Source organism: Tasmannia lanceolata, unplaced genomic scaffold (genome assembly GCF_043159265.1).
Source record: "Tasmannia lanceolata isolate RefF3 unplaced genomic scaffold, GAP_Taslan_0.1 ptg000007l, whole genome shotgun sequence".
In the NCBI taxonomy this organism is placed as follows: Eukaryota; Viridiplantae; Streptophyta; class Magnoliopsida; order Canellales; family Winteraceae; genus Tasmannia; species Tasmannia lanceolata.
The window spans coordinates 2,756,237-2,774,632 of NW_027518684.1; the positions used below are offsets into that span (position 1 = coordinate 2,756,237).

The window sequence follows — 18,396 nt, forward strand, 5'->3', positions numbered from 1 at the left end:
AATTACTGGGGTGGAAGTTCGCTAAAACGCTACTAGATAATACTCACGTTGGTTTAGGCTGAATTTTTTTACTGTGTTGGGAACTAGTGGTAGGATACTAGGATATGGGCTTGGTCATCACTATAGCAGCGGGTGTTATATACTAAAATACCCAAGTTGGTTGAGGTGTTATACTAGATAACACCCAATTGGATTATGTCGCTTGCAACCAAGTTGGTTGAGGCTGAAATTTGGTTGTAAGAAAAGTAGATATTGATTGTTTTTTTTAATGTGTTGGGGAACTGGTGGTGGAAGGATATGGGATTGGTCATCTATAGCAGTGGGTTGTTGTCTCACCTTCGACTGAGGCTGTCAAAGATTAGGGCTGTTTATTCCTCAGAATCCGCTGTTTTGCGGTTGCAAATACTGGAAAGAGTGGATGTGGAGCTGACGAAGGGGGATGAAAGAGTTGCTTTATCACTTGTCAAGGATATACAGGGAAAGCCTGGGGGCCTCCGTTGCTTTGGTGCTGCAAGGCAGGTTGTTTTCAGAATTTTAGACATTGTCTTAGTCTTTTTCTTAGTTGTTTAGTCTCACACTTGGTTATTTTAATTTTTTGTATTTCTGAAAATATACATGTTAAAAAGATTAACTGCTGTCTACAATTTTTGCTCTGTTGTTTATATATTATTTTCTTTCAGTTTGCTTTTGTCTTCCATTAGCTATTGGCTGTTTTTGCTATAGATTGGTGCTTTGCCAGTTCTTCTGATTTTATGTTCATGTTAGAGGTTTAGTGCTGTTGTTGTGAGATTTTGGGTTATTGCTGTGTGATCTTGACTGAATTTGTTTTGAACCAAAGAGGCTCTAGGATGAATAATGCCTTAAACTTTTCCTAAGAACTGTTTGTTGAATGATAGAGGTTAACTTTCCCTAAGAACTTGTTGAAGGATAGCGATGGGGTGGCGTCGGTTCAGTAACTCATGGATTTGACTAGGGTCATGTTGAACTTCAACTGTCTGTAGACAGATGCTTAGCAGCTTTGATTGGGGTTGGGCCTGTAGCTCAATGGTTGAGGCTTTGTTTCTCGACCTTGAGGTTGCAGGTTCGATCCCAGCTCACCAACCAAAAAAAATCTCAGATTGGGATGGCTGAAGTTGAATTTTGACGGGAATAGCAAAAGGGACCCCTTTTACATGGTGCTCTGCTGGTGATCTTATCCAATGGAGGCATTAGGATTTCCTTGGCTGATTGAGGCTTGTCTATGAAGTCATCAATACTTCTAAGCACACTTGCCTATTATACAACTAATTGACTTAGGTGCTAGGTATGCTTAATTTTCATATGGTTTTTTTTCTTTCAATTCCTCTGAAGCATCACTTTCATTCTGATATATGTGTTCATGCACATTTGTAGTTTCATATTGCTAAGTTTATTACCATGAATCGAAGGAGATCTCATCATTTAAATACGCTTATCTTTTTCTTCTACAGTTCTACATAATTTCTTATTCACCGACATTTTGTGGTTATCATATTACTAAGGTGATTACCAACTTGTTCTGTAGTTGGCTAGTTTCCATTTTGCTAATGATCATCATCTGAGGGAAAAGAAATTATACAGGTACCGCAAAGACTCTACACCTTGGATGAACTGAAGCTGAATGGAATTGATACATCATCTCTTTTATCACCACTGGACACAACACTTGGATCAATAGAAAGGAATCTTCAATTAGCAGCAGCTTTAGGAGGGCTTTCTGCATCTGTTGCATTCGGATTTAACCAACTGCAAATTCTAATGTTCTCTTTGGGATTGTTGTTTCTATGGTCCCTGGACTTGGTAAGTTCTTTGCATCATTTTTCTCTCGTCTATGTTTTGCTGTTTACGTTCAAAAAAAAAATTAGCCCTGAATTTTATTAATTTGCTTTGTCTATATTACTCTAATGTTATTGGAATCTTCAGGTACAAATTTAAGTCTTCGTTGTAGACGAGTCTTTTTAGATATTTTATTCATCACTACTATTTTTTTTTTTTTGGCCAATTTCTCTTCATTCAACTGCATGATGATCTCAGGGATTTCTTGAATGCTTACCAAGTCTATATGGGGAGGGAGATATTAACTTCAAAGGGATTTATCATTTTTCTGCTTGAACATTGGATTCATATTGGATATTCTTGCTTTTAGAAATGTTGGTGCTTATACCATCTACTACCTAGGACACTTAGTTTGGATTTATTGATTTTTCAGTTTATACTATTACTGGTCTTTCAACACAATAATACTATCCATATCTGAAGTTAACTCAGCAAACATATTGTCTCCTAGGTCTCTTTCGGTGGAGGAGTGGCGAGTTTGGTGCTTGATACAATTGGTCACACCCTCAGTAAAAAGTATCGTGATAGAGTTGTTCAAGTAAGATATACCTCCATTGTAATATATTATCCTGGATTTTTTAAACTCCCCAACTTTGGTTTATGGAAATAAAAACTTGTGTTTGGAGATGGAATATTTTTCGAGAATAGAACTTGGAAAATATTTTTCTGTTTTTTTGCTGTTTGCTCCTTGCAAAATTTTCCCTGAAACAATCGTGAATCCTAACTTAGTACATATAGCATATATCTGATTCGAACAGTTCATTCCATAAGTCCCCATTGTGAATGGCATGGCTCTAAAAGGCAAAGAGGTATGGTGATACTAGTCACCCAATTAGATGATTTTTTTATGCATTGAAGGTGGACCACTGGGCAGCTTTAGGATCCCTCCTTGTACTTCACTAAATGCCATGCATCAAAGTCCACTCACATTCGCATCTGACGATTTATGAACCCTCTAATTTTGTTGCCGTTAAATAAATGGCTAGAAAATAGTCTATTGACGACAACAAATTAGAGGATTAAAATCATCTTTGATCCCATGCCTACCAAGGCCTAACAGATAAATGGTTTTGGATCATTGAACAAAGGGGCCCCACTTGGACTTTGTATCTGCTAAGTCAAATTATCTGTTTTGATTTATTCCCTGGATACATCTGTTCTAGATCTACTAAAATTTCTCAGTGAAACAACTAGATCTATGATTATTATGGCCAGTACTATAGGACTAACTTTTGACTTTATGAAATACTCTTGTTAATTAATTTGATCATATTTTGTTCTTTAAATCCAAGTTAATGATGTGGCATGGTATTCCTTGTCTATGAATTGACTATTCCAGAATACAATTTGTGCAGCATGAAGCTGGTCATTTCTTAATAGCCTACTTGCTTGGAGTTCTTCCGAAAGGGTATACATTATCAAGTTTGGAAGCATTGAGGAAGGAAGGATCCCTCAATGTGCAGGCAGGCACATCTTTTGTGGATTTTGAGTTTCTTGAAGAAGTAAGCTTATTATTTTTTTAAAATGGAGAAGTAATCTTATTATTTTGTTTGATTATATATCTTTTAGGAGTAATATTCCAGTGCCGTGATCATCTTTATGTCATAGCATGAGTGCATCATGTAAATTGATTAAATGCTTTTTTATTATGTTTAGCAATTATTTTCAATATAGTTTTGGATCCTGAACTTGTAGACTGTGCATTGAACTTTGGTGAGGCCTAGCTTAGTAATCTAGGAGTATCTTGTTGTGATTGTTTATCCAGGCTTGGTTTTAAGTGGTCTAAAATTCTGGTGTGATCTGCTCCCATTATCATGGATTATCTTAAAATACTGTTACTCTTGTATTTTGTATCCAAAAAGTGAATTAGTAAGAGGGTTAGCGGAAGATGTAATTAATATTACTGGCTCCTATTTTTTTTTATTTTTTTTTCAAAAATTATGCTTCTCGCTTTCTCTCTTATGAATCTAATGTAAAAGAGAGGATTGAGTGGAGGGGGTTATTTGTGTTGTGTTTTCTTGTTGATGTACAGATAACCCACCCATTGGCTGCAAGTGGATATATAAAATCAAGTACAATTCAATTGGCTCTGTTGAAAGGTATAAAGTGTGTTTGGTTGCCAAAGGCTATAGTCAACAGGAAGGCTTAGATTATCATGAAACCTTCGCTACTATTGCTAAATCGACCGCAGTTCATGTTCTCTTGGCTGTCGCTGCGATCCAACAATGGCATCTTCATCAGTTAGATGTCAACAATGCCTTCCTACATGGTGATTTAGAGGACATTTATATGGACATTCCTCCTGGCTTTGCCCAAATGGGGGACCCGCATGTGCAAGCTTAACAAATTTTTATATGCCTTGGGGTTGTTGTTTGTGTTATCTTGTTGGTGTCTGTCATGCGCGGGGCAGGGGGGGTGTGTTAAGATGTATTTTAGTGGTTTTTCTTGGAGTCCTAGTTTCTATTTTCAGCTTCTTTTCATGTTTACACTAGAGTAGCAATTAATTTTTTGGGTTTGGAAACTTTAACAGGCAGGGCACCAGTTTAATGTTAGTAGGAGATCATTATTAGGAGTCCTATATCAGTAAATACGTTTTTATGTAGAGTTACAGACATGCAATTTATATTTTTGACAATCTAGGAGAATTTTCTTATGGTTGCTTCAAAAGTTTGTATGAACAAATTTTAAGTGTTTTTTATTGAAATTTCTCCCCTTTTCTTTCAATATTGCTATGAATTTATCTATTTATACTTTCTGTTACATCAATAAGCGACGTCATGTTTGAACAATAAGTTGGATTTTCATTTTTTAAGAGCATATAGTATAATTGTTCCTTTCGAAGGTGGTGTCGTTTACTTCTATGACCAACTATGTTTCCTACATGTACAAAGTTTACCTTAGTTAATTTGTTATAAAAATTTGTCGAAGTCACCATGTAAAGACTAGAATTTATTAGAACATGCTCTACCACATCATATTTATCAGCCTTATTTTGTGTGTTCTTATACATGCAGGTTAATGCTGGAAAAGTATCTGCTAAGGTGAGAACCTTCGTTCATGTAATATATTTTTTGAACGAAGAGATTATGATGACATCATACATTAAATGTATTTTGTTTTGTTTTTGAGAAGCTCATACATTAAATGTATTTTGTTTTGTTTTTGAGAAGCTTCCGAGGCTTTTTTTTGGGCTATGTTGTGTATGCTGTGGGGAAAAGTCTTTATTATGTACCTTAGTTTTAAATTTCCATGGAAAGCAACTCGAAATGTCTGAAATGTTTCCTTTTCCATACTGTTAAAGTATAAAAGATCAAATAACGCTTTCTCCAACAGCCTAAGCTTTTGGAGCAACTGGTAGTTTTACATTGTATCAGAGCAAAGGTCCTGAGTTCAAACCTTCTTTATAGTAAAAATCCACATGCAATGGCCAAACCCAAAAGAGAGGCAAATGTACCATGTATTGAATTATCAGGCATGCGCGACAACGCATGTCACCAAGTATTTGATGTCGTTCCACGTGTTTTTGTAATTTTACAGTAATTCCACCAGAATTTCTATATGAAACCAACATGTTTCCATTTCCATCATGATCGAAACACATACCAAAAACTGAATCCTTATTTTGTACATTGTATTGTTGAAAACTCAATAAAATGTTCTTGTTGTGCTATGCTTTCTTCTACTTGTATCTTCCAAATAAAAATGTCACTCTTAATTCGCCTCAGCTATTTCATAATATAGCTGACATGTTGCAATGGGGTAATGGTCTTACTCCATAAAATCAGGTCGGGTTCGGGGTGATTCCTATGCATTTGTTTTTTGAATGGTGATTGCTATTCAGTTTTTAGCACAAACTCAACCCAACCTTACCCAAGTTGCACCCCTATTTTGCATGATTTTGCCTGGGATTGATGATACCATGCCCCGTTAGCTCTTCACGAAGTTTCTGGCACATATAATTTAATGTGCTAGTACTCTGCAGATGTTGAACAGGTTCTCATGCATAGCTCTGGCTGGTGTTGCAACAGAGTACCTTCTATTTGGATGTGCCGAGGGAGGCCTTGCCGATATTGACAAGGTTGGCCTTTTATTTAACTGGTGTTGCTGTAAAGCTTTGCCAAAATAAGTACCTCACTACTGTTTGCGTTCTTATGAATCAGTTGGACAGATTGCTCAAAGGCCTGGGCTTCACACAGAAGAAAGCAGATTCTCAGGTGAGATGGGCTGTTCTGAATATTATCTTAATTTTGCGTCGTCATGAAGGAGCTAGATCAAAACTCGCTGAGGCCATGTCTTTGGGAAGCTCTGTGGGCCTTTGCATTGATACAATAGAGAAGACCATAGATGATGATGATGTTTGATTGCTTTAGGTAATTAATTGCACTGCTAATGCTTCAGTTTTTGAGACTATTACTGATCAGTGCTGATTTCTGATCTAATCCAAAGTTTCAGAAAAAATGGATAGTGGGGTCATATTTTTCAATGGGAAGAAGGTATCCTCAATATGCTACAATGGCTTTTGCCTTTTTTGTTTTTCTTGTAAACAGAAGAGAAATGATTTGGTGTATGGTGTGGTCTACATATACCCACCAGTCACCAGACATGCTATTTTACCATCTTTTGTTCAAGTGGGACCCACCTAAGTAAATTGTGGTGGGTGGGCCCCATTCTACACTGAATCTTGCTTCTTTTAGTTTGGAAGATTGGGATGGGACCCAATTTGTTTTTGGTTTTTTTTGTATGGTTAGTTATACTTCTTTACTAATAACGAGGGGAGGATCTATATCAAAATGACGGTCATTGACTACAAAAACTACATCCTCTTCTTTTTCTTTTACCTCAAGTGCATGGTTTGTTCACCTTAATTTTGGTCACAACCAACAGAACTGGCTGCTACTCTATTATGGTGTAGCGGCGGATTTGGTTGATTTTGTACTTAAATCTTAGGGTTTTGCTAACTTTTTTTTTTTTTTTTTTTGGTAACATAGGGTGTCCCCACCCCCTTTGGAACTAGGACTATTCCCTACGGATGCGCACAATCACCCATAAACCACGCACATCAGGTAATCCCGGGTGGGATTCGATCACAAGTCTCCGGGGAGCAAACCCATGACTTATGCCGAAGAGCCAACACCCGTATGGGCTAGGGTTTTGCTAACTTAGGGCACCCGTTACGGTGCATTGGGAAAGAGATTTTACACATACTTTTATAAAGAAATGTCAAAACGGGTGTAAGTATGTAAAATGGTTGGAAAATTTCTTTTCGAATGCACCTTACTCGCCAGCAAAACCCTAAATCTAATGCCAAATTCTCCTATGCATAACTTCATATATTTCTGTGTACAAGCATAAATGTGATCTATTGAAATATTGAGGAATGCTAGAATCACAGGAGCCCTTGCAAAAAAACAAGAGAGTAAAGGGCTTTCCCAATGGTCAAAATCCAATGACCTTAATTTTCTGTGCCACTGTCATTGGATTATGACCAATGAGAGAGCCCTTTACTCTCTGTTTTTGCAGGGGCTCCTCTGAGTTTAGAATCCCTCTGTATTTAATCTTTGATTAAATCGAGTAATTAATTCTAAAAAAATATGTAATGAGGAATACTAAACAGAAGGGCACCCTTTCATACTTAAGATGAAAGGGCGCCCCCCATTAGTTGAAGCAAAACAGAGCTCATTGATATTAACACCAAAAAATGAAAAAGTCAAAGACTTGTAATGCACTTTGGTTTGCTTCTACCAATGGGGGGTGCCCTTTCATCTTATTTATTCAAGGCTACCCCTGAGTTTAGCATCTCTGGCCTAGCATTCCTCTTGCAAAAATGCTACTAAACTCAGGGGTGCCCTTGCAGAAATTGGATGAAACATATTATGGAAAACTCTATAGATTGGAGGGCTAGGATGATCCTATGGAAATTATTTTTGGGGAACAACCCATTTACATTGTGTCTCATCTTATGGACGGTTTGGATCATCCTATGGTGTGGTACGTACAACGCTTTTTTGAAAAAACGTAAGGGTCTATAAGGGCTCGCACCATATAAAGACTCCAATTTCAAGACTCGAATCTTGATGAAAATTAGTCAGTTAAGCCTTAAGGGGGGCAATTTCGTCATTCTATTGGAGAAGTCGAATAATTTTAATAAAATGACGAAAATATCCTCACGCAAGTATATTTAAAAAATAAAAAAACAGGAGTATCCCTCTCAGACTTCCATTTCCTCATCATTTCTCTCCCCCGCCTCTGCGAAATTTCCACCTCTATCTTCCTCTCTGTGATATGTCAACTGAAACGTGATCAGAGAATCGAAGGACTGCTGAATAATTTAGGGCGAAGGAGGGAGATGGGCTTCCAATGGGTGGTGGTGGGCCATGGCTTGCTAACCTTATTGGTCGTAATTTCATTCCTATGCGGGCATTGGCCTATTTTTCAGGGAACCTTTGTCGAGCGTATCCATTACTTCATTACCTTTGGAGCCTACGACTATTTCTTGTAAGATCCCTCTTTCCCTTTTCCTCTTCTACTCGAAAATTCATATAATTTAAGGACGAATTACAGTAGGAGAATATTTATTTTTAGATTGATTACCAAGTGATAATCCCACGGGTTTTTCTCTTTTCTGACCTTTCTGATTGTTTTTAGTTTCTCTCTCATTTTTTTTTTTTTTCAGCATAAGCATTTTTGTTCTTGTGTTTCAAAGTTTGCTCTGGTTAACGACAAATAGATCACACGGACTACAAAAATCAGAATTTTATTGTCTTCTTTGAATCAGCCTATAGAGTCAATGTAGTAGCTGCAAAGACACTAAAATTCTGATTTTGGCAATCGTGTGATCTATCTGTCTTTTTCCCCCCCTCTTTATTTTCTTTATTCTTTTGTGTGCCAAAATCGTGTGATCCCAATAGTGCCATTTGCTCAATAGAATTCCAAGTTAGTCATTCTTTAAAACCAATAAAACCAATGTCATTAGTGGGTTTCAATAGTGCTAAAATGAGCGGATTTTTCATATTGCTGCTTACTTCTTCCCGTAGATGCTCTCTCTGTACCATTAAGAAAAAAAAGAAGGTGCTCTCTCTGCACACGGTTCTTCATTGTTTATAAGCATTTATTCAAAACTCGACATTTGAACTTACACGCCTACTCCTACGCCTCTAGGTGATGTGTGTGTGGTAACACAAATATTGTGAAGAAAAAATATCACAGCAGACTGAGAGATTGCCCCACACTAATTGCATCCACATTTACATGCTCTTTGGATAGTAGGTCTGCAATGTTGTTAGCTTCTCGACTAACAGAAGTGACAATTTGTTTGGCTGAATTTGTAGATTCGTTTGATGATGTGAGAATGACACCCCCTGAGTTTGACTCTAAGCCCAAGTTATTGCAACTACTGAGCCTCCTTCTAAACAAAGCTGACCTCCCAAATGGTTTTAAATTTCCACCTAACTGACACGAAATGACCGAAATGTTTCCATTTCCATCCCCGCCAAAACCGAAATGACCGAAATAATTGGTTTCGGGCTTACAATCGGTTGTTACAATCTCAAACGAACAGGGCCTTAATATGTTAGCACATTTCCCATCATCCTTGTTTCTAAGATACACTATCTGTATCCGGGCATAATGATTTCATGAAGAGATAACATCTTAGTGAGTTGCGTTCACACGGATCAATAAGCATTATAGTTCTTAGTGAGTTGTGCTCACATGAATTAATACTCTTTGCTATTAAATATGAATGCACTCCTCTGAAAGTTATTGTTGTCAAAGCAACTTGTGTCCTCTGAGTTAGGTATGGAAGAATTCAAGGCTTTTGTTGGTGTCTTTCATGGGCGTTGTTATTTTGTATTCCTTTTTCATTTTTGTTGATCTATGCATTTTGTGGTGCAAGAGACTAGGTGTGATGTGAAAGAGACAAATATTGAGCGGCATCTTGATGATGGAATCTTTGTATGTTGTGTTATAATGCTTTAATTTTCTCTCCATTATGAGTGCCTACTTCAATTAGAAAACAGAAAAAGGGAGGTGACACGTGGATTATAGTTTGTGAAATCCTACTAGTTTTAATCATGGCTCCATACCTGGAATAATAGGAACACCACTTCACAAAATGATGGGTCTCACCTTCCATCGTTTCAACCGATAGGAACAATGGACTATAGTTCATGGAGGGACCATTTTACCTATTCTTTTAAGTGAACCATGTTAGTCTATTGCTGTGTATGACCTAATTCACCTACTCTCATTGTTGCAGACGATTTATAATGGTCATATGTGGTTCCAGAGGTAGAAATGCCGTTCTCTCAATTGAGCATTATTGCTGTGAACGGTCAAATCCAACCTTACAGGTCTGCATTGTATACACTATGCATTTCTATATGTATCTTATAGAAAAGTCTATTTGAATGTTCTTCTGCTGTTATTCTATATTTTCTTCGTTGATTGACTATCACTGATATTTTAGGATTGTCCATTGCTGTTCTCTAGGTTCTAGTAGTCTAGGTACTCAGATAGAAGCTCCCAACCTTAAGGCACATGTGGGCCCTCTTGACTCAACCCTACACCCTGGAAAGTTCCCCTAACAAACCCATGAAAATAAAAGCTCTCCTCTTACTCCATGACTTAACTCCCCCCCCCAATTAAACATGTCATGGTAAATTGATGAGTCCCATCTTATTTAAAAAATAACATGACTTAAATGAATCATTTATAACTCTGACGAAAATAGAAAGTCACTTTTCGATGAATGGTGGGCCACATCATCCTATTTAACTCCTTTTTTTATTCCCGTGAAGAATGGTCCCCATCAATTCTATACGACTATACGAGTAATGATCGCAAAACTTGCAGCATCAAATTCAATAAACATTATGTCTGCAATTGAACAAGCAGTTTGACTTTTGTTTATATTGGATGTAACGGAGATTTGGCAGAACCTTGGCCAGCCAATGAACAGGTTGAGCCTGTTCAAGTTCCTGATAACCATTTGATGGTTTCCCAGATACTGATCTGGCTTTGAACACCATATGTTCCACGGTGTTTAAACACGTATACCTAAAAAAAAAGCTAAAAAAAGAGTATGTGACTATTATTGAGTTTATTTTCAAGATAAAATTTTATTCCATTTGAAGCAATTAAAATATGAGCAACATTTTAATAAGTATAAACTATCAGTAATAGTCTAAACACATGTAATGCTTTTGGTTATTAACAATTCAAGGGTTTAACAAAACTATTTAATTCTAAAGGCCAAACCATTTATCCAATTGGGTGGGTTGGTTATGAGTGTATGAAAATGGGAGAGAGTCATAAATTCAATTAAGGAATCCTATTATCAGGACTAATACAAATAACTACTAGCTGTCACTCATAAAAGAGGTAAACTATTGTAAGTTTGTAACAGTGACATGCCAAGTTTTCATTGCTAGGCATGAAAGATGAAAGTTCTGATGAAAAATTATTTGAATGGCAATAACTCATGGTTTTGTGAAGTTTAGCAATGAAATCGTCTATCAATTGAAATAAAAAGGTATAGAAAAATATTTAGGGATTAGAGATCCTCCTTCCATCAAAATTGTCCAGGAACGACCTGTACCCACTACAGTTTCTGAGTATATCCTTCCAGAATGACATTTTTAGCTAACATACATGCTTGCAATACTTGTTCAAAAAGTTAAGGGCCAATGGTTTAGGATGCATCAGTGCATGCTTCATTATTCCATGTACATATGCATCATTAGAAATATTGAAGCATCATCATTTTTGCATATTGGTGATTGTCTTGTACCTTATTAATGTTATAATTCAATTTGTTTTCCCCACGGTAAGTTCTTAGCTTGAAATTTAGGATCAGATTTTCCATTCAAATGTATGCACAGATTCCATCCATGATAAAGAGACTGCAAGTGGTCAGCTCCATAACTCATATGCAACAGTTATATTTAACATCTCTGAGGTGAGTTAGATAGGATATGCTTCTATCTAGTATCCTCTGGCTAATATTCTAGTTTTCAGTTTAGACCAATAATGGATCATAGAGGGACTGGATAATATTTTCTGGATTTGTCAAGAGAAAGGAAGAAAATAGTGCTGCGAGGAGATTGCCAAAGATACTCAATTTCAAAAAGCAAAACTTCAAATTACCTAGCCTATTTGGCTTCTCTGTGGGATGGGGTGCATTTTTTTTGAAAGATGCAATTTATTAATAGAAAGCAAAAACCATGAAGTAGGTGGTCAATAAACACCACACAAAAAGAAAGGAAAGAGAGAAATATGTAAAAGCAACTACAACCAAAAGGAAAACCAAGGATACTTAAAGGGGGGTAGGGTGTGTGTATGTGTGTCTTGTCTTGAATTTTGGAAATGGAAGTATCTCTTTCTTCTCTTTGGCAAGTTACCCTTCTCTTGGTCTCTTTCTAGTGTTGCAACTTATTATCTGTACCTCTATAGGATTCCTCCTACTGTGACGGACAAAATTAATAAGATCTTTAGAGACTTCTCATGAAACGATGATACTATTTTCAGGAAAATTCATCTAATTAATCGGGAGACGGTTTGTAGTCCCAAGTACGTGTGAGCTCGGAATTAAGAATATTAGAATCTAAAATAATGCTCTGTTGGCCAAATGGGGGATGACTTTTCAATAACAGTTTGTTATGGACTGCAATAATTTTCTCTAAATACCGAAACTTGATTTGGATCTTCGTTCGGGTGAGTGGGGGGCTCAAGAGCGTCCGATTTTGTTAAAATTGGAAGCATGTTTTCCAATCTTTCTCCACTCATATATCTGTTTGTGTGTGCAACAAAGAAAAGCAAACTTTCTTTTGGTTGGATCGTTGGTGTGGTAAACCTTTGGCTTATTCCTTTTTGGGCCTTTTTGCATCTTTTGTGGTCTTCCCATAGTTACCGGATTCGCCATCCACCCTCCGACCTGCGATCCGAGGTCGCACGATCCCAAACGTGGTTCGCTAGCGACCTAGATCACTAAAAATGACGACCCGCGGCGACCCGTGTGAGAGAAAGAAAGATGCATATAGTTTGAGAGATGGAGAGAGAGCTACAAATTATATATATTTTGGGTTGGATTGGAACCATAGCTTTCTTTCTAAAAAAAATATGAAGGGCATACATGAGGTTTTTTTTATTTTGTTTATTAAATGGATGTAGTATAGACCATGGAAGGATATTCATATATTCTAACTGGAATTGTCTTTTTGTAAAAAATATGTATGACATACATGAGGTTTTTATATTTTGTGTATTAAATGTATGTATTGTGTACTATGGAATGACGTTCTTGTAAAAATATATTAAATTATATATATATACAGGAAAAGGATTGTACACTCGAGCGTACCAAGCTTATGGTACGCTCGAGTGCCCAATCACATGGGCCCCACATTTTTTGTGGTGATCCAAAACATTCATTTGCAAGGCCCTATCATAGATAGGGTGTGTACCAAAAATCAGCCCCATTGAATCATCCTAACCCCTCCAAAAGTAGAGGGCAAAAATGGGCAGATTTGTAGACAAATAATGTCTGTCCATTTTGACCTCCACAAATGGATGGGTTAGGATGATCCTATGGAGCTGATTTTTGGTACACATCCCATCTATGTAAGGGCCTTTCAAATGAATCCTTTGGATCATCCTAACAAAGTGGGCCCACATGGTGATTGGGCACTCGAGCGTACCATAAGCTTGGTACACTCGAGCGTACAATCCTTTTCCTCATATATATATATATATATATATATATATAGAGAGAGAGAGAGAGAGAGAGAGAGAAAGTGTGTGTGTGTGTGTGTGTGTGTGAGAGAGAGAGAGAGAGAGAGAGAGAGAGAGAGAGAGAGTACTGGAACGACTCGAATTAGCCTCCAAACCGACCCGCGACCCCGAATAGTGAACCAACGTAGCATACCATTTTCGTACCGCTACTGAGCTACCATCGTACCCCGTACCATGTACTGGAACGAACTGTGTTCCTGGTAACATTCTCCTGATCGAGTCCTTTGCTGTTTTACTTGGATTTAGTGCATCTTCTCTACCAATTAGTTTCCTTGGTCTTCCCTTGAAGGATGAGAACCTTAGCCCACATAATTGGGACTCGGTGGTTGAAAGAATTGAGTCTTGTCTTGAATTTTGAAAATGGAAGTATCTTTTTCCTCTCTTTGGCAAGATTTACGCTTCTCTTGTTCTCTTTCGAATGTTGCGACTTATTATTTGTACCTCTATAGGATTCCTCCTACGATGACGGACAAAATTAATAAGATCTTTAGAGACTTTTCATGAAACGATGATACTATTTTCAGGAAAGTTCATCTAATTAATCGGGAGATGGTTTGTAGTCTCAAGTATGTGTGAGCTCGGAATTAAGAATATTAGAATCTAAAATAATGCTCTGTTGGCCAAATGGGGGAGAGTTTTCAATAACAGTTTGTTATGGACTGCAATGATTTACTCTAAATACCAAAACTTGATTTGGGTCTTGGTTCAGGTGAGTGGGGGGCTCAAGAGCGTCCGATTTTGTTAAAATTGGAAGCATGTTTTGCAATCTTTCTCCACTCATATATTTGTTTGTGTGGGCAACAAAGAAAATAAAACTTTCTTTTGGTTGGATTGTTGGTGTGGTAAACCTTTGGTTTATTCCTTTTTGGGCCTTTTTGCACTCTATGATGGCAATTCCCTCATAATCGCAGATGTTTTCTCGTTCATATCCTTTTTGGTTTCCTCACACTATTTTCTGATTATTTAGTATGATGGCGAGCTTGTTGGTCTCCGGGGCAAATGGAGAATTTTCTGTCAAATCTTTCAATGCAAACATCATAGAGTTGTCCTCCGCTCGTAAATTCCCAAATGTGTGAAAATCTCATGGTCATTCAAAAAAATTTCAAAGAAAAAAAAAGTCGCATGCCTCACCTATAGAGCCAATGTCTTACTTTGGTGTATTCTTCATGGTACAATTCTTATCAATGACCAAATTGTCACTAGACATATTTGTGAGGCTCAATAACTTATATATTGTGGTTTCTCGATGGAGACCTCATCTATTTATTCGATGTCCAAAAGCTGCTGAAATTTGGACCGATTTCTTGGATGTATTCAATGTTGATTTCGATGTGTCAGAATTGTCTTCTACTGAGGCCATGTGGAATTGGTGGCGTAAGGTGAAAAGTAATAAAAGACTTAATTGGATCTGGAAAAGTCTGCTTTCGACATTATGGGTTACATGGAAGGATATAAGTGATTGTATTTTTAATAATATTCATAACCCTGTTCATGTAATTGAATAAATTATTGTTGAAGATTCTGACCGTGCTTCAAAATACAACACTTTCATGGTGTGGTTTTACAAGATATTTATATGCAATTGGGTCCAGATTAGCATAGAGCTCTCTCCATTCATTAGGACTCCTGATGTGTGTTCCCCCAAGTGTTAGATAAACTTAGTTAAACTATGGCTGGAGCTGCAAAGTTCATAATCAAGGTGGCACTCAGGTGCAATGCTAGGTGATTCTTTCATTTGCAGGTCCTCGCGGGGATTCCAGCACCGTAGAGGCCAAATTTCAGGTAATTTGGAATGGAGTTAGATTATTGGCTCCTAGTGGTGCTAAGAAGATATCGATTGAGGTGGATTCCCTCAACACGATTCGCTGGCTAAAGAAGGAGGCTTATCCCCCTTGGAGGTTTAGGTCCTTGTTTAGTGAAATTTACGGTATTTTGAAGGACGTGGATTGCTCATTCTCCGACATCCACCATGAAGCTAACCCTTGGCCGATTGCTTGGCAAATTTTGTGTTCTTTGTCTAGTTTGATTGTATGGCATGAGATGCCTGAGATGCCTAAGCTAAAGTATAATTTTATTTCTTTTCTTCTTTTATTTTCCCTTCTTTTTGTTTCGTGTTTGTTTGCTGATCGCTCTGGTTTCCTTTATTAATAAAGCCTCACTGTTAAAAAAATGATGCCTGAATTATGTGTTTATTCTTATAATGATTCCAAATTTCTGTTTGTACATCTTGTTGCAGAGATTATACACTGGTTACTTACTCAGTTCTTACTATGATATACTTTTTTCACAGATAATATATCTTGGAATTATTGGAGTGACTTATATTTTCATTGCAAAATCCTCCTTTAGATACATTCCTGGTTACTATGTTTCTGGAGTGCACAGGTACCAGCATATGGACTTATTTCCTTTCTGGCTTTCTCGCATTACTTGATGATCCCCGAGATATGGATTTTTTTCATTCGGGATTTTCTTAGACATGATATGTTGTTGCAGGTACACAAGCTTGTTGGCAGTTGGTGTGGGTGTTCTACTGTTTCTATTGACTAGCTTTACTGATCCAGGAACTGTGAGATCTGAGAATGTTTCTGAATACCTCTCTGCTTATCCTTACGACAATATCATATATTCAGAGAAACACTGTTCAACTTGCAAAATCCCAAGGTTTTGTGTTTCTTCCTTGTTACAGAATTTTTTTCGGAAGTTTGTATTCTGTGTTTTTTTATGGGAGTTGTACTCAATGTAGACCAGCTAGGGCCAAACACTGTAGCATATGTGATCGCTGTGTTGCCCGATTCGACCACCACTGTGGATGGATGGTGAGCCTCATTCCTTGTATTTATTTTTATTGGTAATTTCGGCCAAAATTTTTAAATTTCAGTTTCGGTTTTAAATTTCGGTCCCGGCCAAAATCCGAAATTTCTACTCAGTATTTCAGCTGAAATTTAAAACCATGGTTTCAAGTAGAATGCTCTTTAAGCAGTTGGTGGCTCTGTTTTAAGATAATGAGTTGTTATTTTTGTAGAATAATTGCATTGGGGAGAAAAACACACGATACTTCATGGCTTTTCTATTTTGGTGAGGCCTTATTCAAGCTAGTCCTTCATTTCATACTAAATTTCATTATTTAATAAAAAAATCCCTTCCATATCATTTATTGGCAAGATAGCATTATCCAGTGCTTGAGTATTTATAGGGAAATGATTTCAGCACTCCACTCTTTTTATAAGATGCGGGAAAGCATCTTATCGTTTAGTATTTAGAGGGCTTGTAAAAGTTTTTTGAGAACTGTAATATTATTCTGACAGCCCTTAAATACTACATGACAAGATGCGTCGCGCGCATCTTATAAAAACATAGCAGTGTTGATATCATTTCCCTATGTATATTATCCAGTGTTTGAGTATTTATTTCTGTTCTCTGGTGAGTATTTGTCTGTAGAAAAATATGATAGTTAAGTATCTGTTTCATTTGTAGGGTACATTTTTTAATCTAGTTGAAGTCTAAGTTAAGATTCAACAACTTTAAACAGAGAAAGAAATGTTGCAGACGCTGCAGTATTTAAATATGCTGTTTTTGCAGGCATTTCATTCTTTGCTTATATGGAACAGTTGTCCTTGGGTTGGTTCTTGCTGGCCAATTGAAAGAGCTGAAGGTGGTATACGTTCTAACAGGTAATCTAATACACACATCCATATCTTGGTTGACTATTGAGATGCCTTATAGTGCTAAATGTCATGGTTTCTTTTCTCATTTTTCTTTCTTATTGGCAGTTTATTATGGTGTTGAAAATTCTCTCTACAGTTTAGCTCCTCATATTACACAGGTAAGAAAAAATCTTCAAATATCTGAATTCTATCTCTTCAAAAACCCCTTTAAATTCAACATATGTACCCTTCTCCTTTTCCTGAACAATGATGTTTGCGTATTCCAGTGGTTGTTGGCTTCATATAACACACAAATACTTCTAATGGTGTTCCTATCCATAGTTTCATTACTACTAGCAGGCTTCTTTGGATACCATGCCCATCTCTGCCTTACAAACACGACTACAAACGAGGTAAAACGCCTTAATCCTTAGCGAAGTACCCAATACTGCACTTGGATTTCAATTTTCTCAGAACAGTTGTGCTCTTTTAAAACAGACTTTTAAGTGGCAAGACTACATTAGCTGGAAAAAGAAGCTAAACGAAGCAAAGGCTAGCAGTGCAGCTCTAAAGGCTAGTCTTAACGCAGTGAATGGAGAACGGAAACCTCCAGAAAGCAAATGGAGGATGTTCTTTCGCAAGTCCCCATTGGAAACTGAAGTGGTTTCTAAGAATAACACGTATGATCGAGGAATCTTCTGTAATATTCATGAGATCATTTCTCCTTTGTCGGAAAGACCGTCGTTTGTGTCCAAGAAATCAGAATAGAAATGCTATGAAGATTCTCTTTGAATCATCAAGCATGCGAACATGAGTTTGTTTATGTATAATACCAGTGAAAAAAGTGGCTTAGTTGCCAGCTCTTATATTGATTATTAGATGGCTGGTATTGTAAATTCAAGTTCCATGTCAGATTATGAAACCTTTTGGGTTTTCCTTATAAATCAGCTCCTGATGCAAAAGGAAAAGATTTTGTTGGATTTAACAGTGTTCTGTTTTGCTCTCTCCTGCATAATATGAGGAACTGCATATTATGAAAACATCTGTAGATTAGAGGTCTGGGATCATCCTATGGAAATTTTTTTGGGCCACAGCCTATTACGCT

The 18,396-nt window shown here is 37.1% G+C and overlaps 2 protein-coding genes across 4 annotated transcripts; both read left to right on the forward strand.

Moving 5' to 3' along the window:
- Positions 1-34: 34 nt before the first annotated feature.
- On the forward strand, positions 35-6,533 carry LOC143881419 (stress regulated protein). 3 transcript variants are annotated; one of them, XM_077384479.1, is made up of 8 exons: positions 35-165; positions 223-519; positions 1,600-1,818; positions 2,306-2,392; positions 3,210-3,356; positions 4,869-4,895; positions 5,837-5,932; positions 6,015-6,224. In XM_077384479.1, the coding sequence occupies exons 2-8, from the start codon at positions 298-300 to the stop codon at positions 6,213-6,215; spliced, it is 999 nt and encodes a 332-aa protein (XP_077240594.1). In that variant the 5' UTR covers positions 35-165; positions 223-297; the 3' UTR covers positions 6,216-6,224. The 3 variants fall into 3 exon arrangements, with proteins under 3 accessions (XP_077240594.1, XP_077240596.1, XP_077240595.1); XM_077384480.1 differs by having other exon boundaries at positions 109-519; XM_077384481.1 differs by lacking the exon at positions 2,306-2,392 and having other exon boundaries at positions 104-519; positions 6,015-6,533.
- Positions 6,534-8,050: 1,517 nt separating this feature from the next.
- Positions 8,051-18,271, forward strand: LOC143880795 (DHHC-type zinc finger family protein). Its single transcript, XM_077383777.1, has 10 exons — positions 8,051-8,349; positions 10,112-10,205; positions 15,935-16,029; positions 16,141-16,308; positions 16,391-16,463; positions 16,670-16,722; positions 17,227-17,318; positions 17,418-17,470; positions 17,579-17,704; positions 17,790-18,271. The coding sequence occupies exons 1-10, from the start codon at positions 8,201-8,203 to the stop codon at positions 18,057-18,059; spliced, it is 1,173 nt and encodes a 390-aa protein (XP_077239892.1). The 5' UTR covers positions 8,051-8,200; the 3' UTR covers positions 18,060-18,271.
- The last annotated feature ends 125 nt before the right edge of the window (positions 18,272-18,396 follow it).

What these genes read in the sequence shown, in the direction of transcription:
- LOC143880795 (XM_077383777.1), top strand. Translation starts at nt 8,201, where the DNA reads ATGGGCTTCCAATGGGTGGTGGTGGGCCATGGCTTGCTAACCTTATTG. An exon ending in GGTCAAATCCAACCTTACAG is followed by an intron (nt 10,206 to 15,934) that starts GTCTGCATTGTA and finishes CTTTTTTCACAG; the next exon opens with ATAATATATCTTGGAATTAT. An exon ending in GGTGGTATACGTTCTAACAG is followed by an intron (nt 17,319 to 17,417) that starts GTAATCTAATAC and finishes TCTTATTGGCAG; the next exon opens with TTTATTATGGTGTTGAAAAT.
- LOC143881419 (XM_077384479.1), top strand. Translation starts at nt 298, where the DNA reads ATGGGATTGGTCATCTATAGCAGTGGGTTGTTGTCTCACCTTCGACTG. An exon ending in ATCGTGATAGAGTTGTTCAA is followed by an intron (nt 2,393 to 3,209) that starts GTAAGATATACC and finishes CAATTTGTGCAG; the next exon opens with CATGAAGCTGGTCATTTCTT. An exon ending in GCCTTGCCGATATTGACAAG is followed by an intron (nt 5,933 to 6,014) that starts GTTGGCCTTTTA and finishes CTTATGAATCAG; the next exon opens with TTGGACAGATTGCTCAAAGG.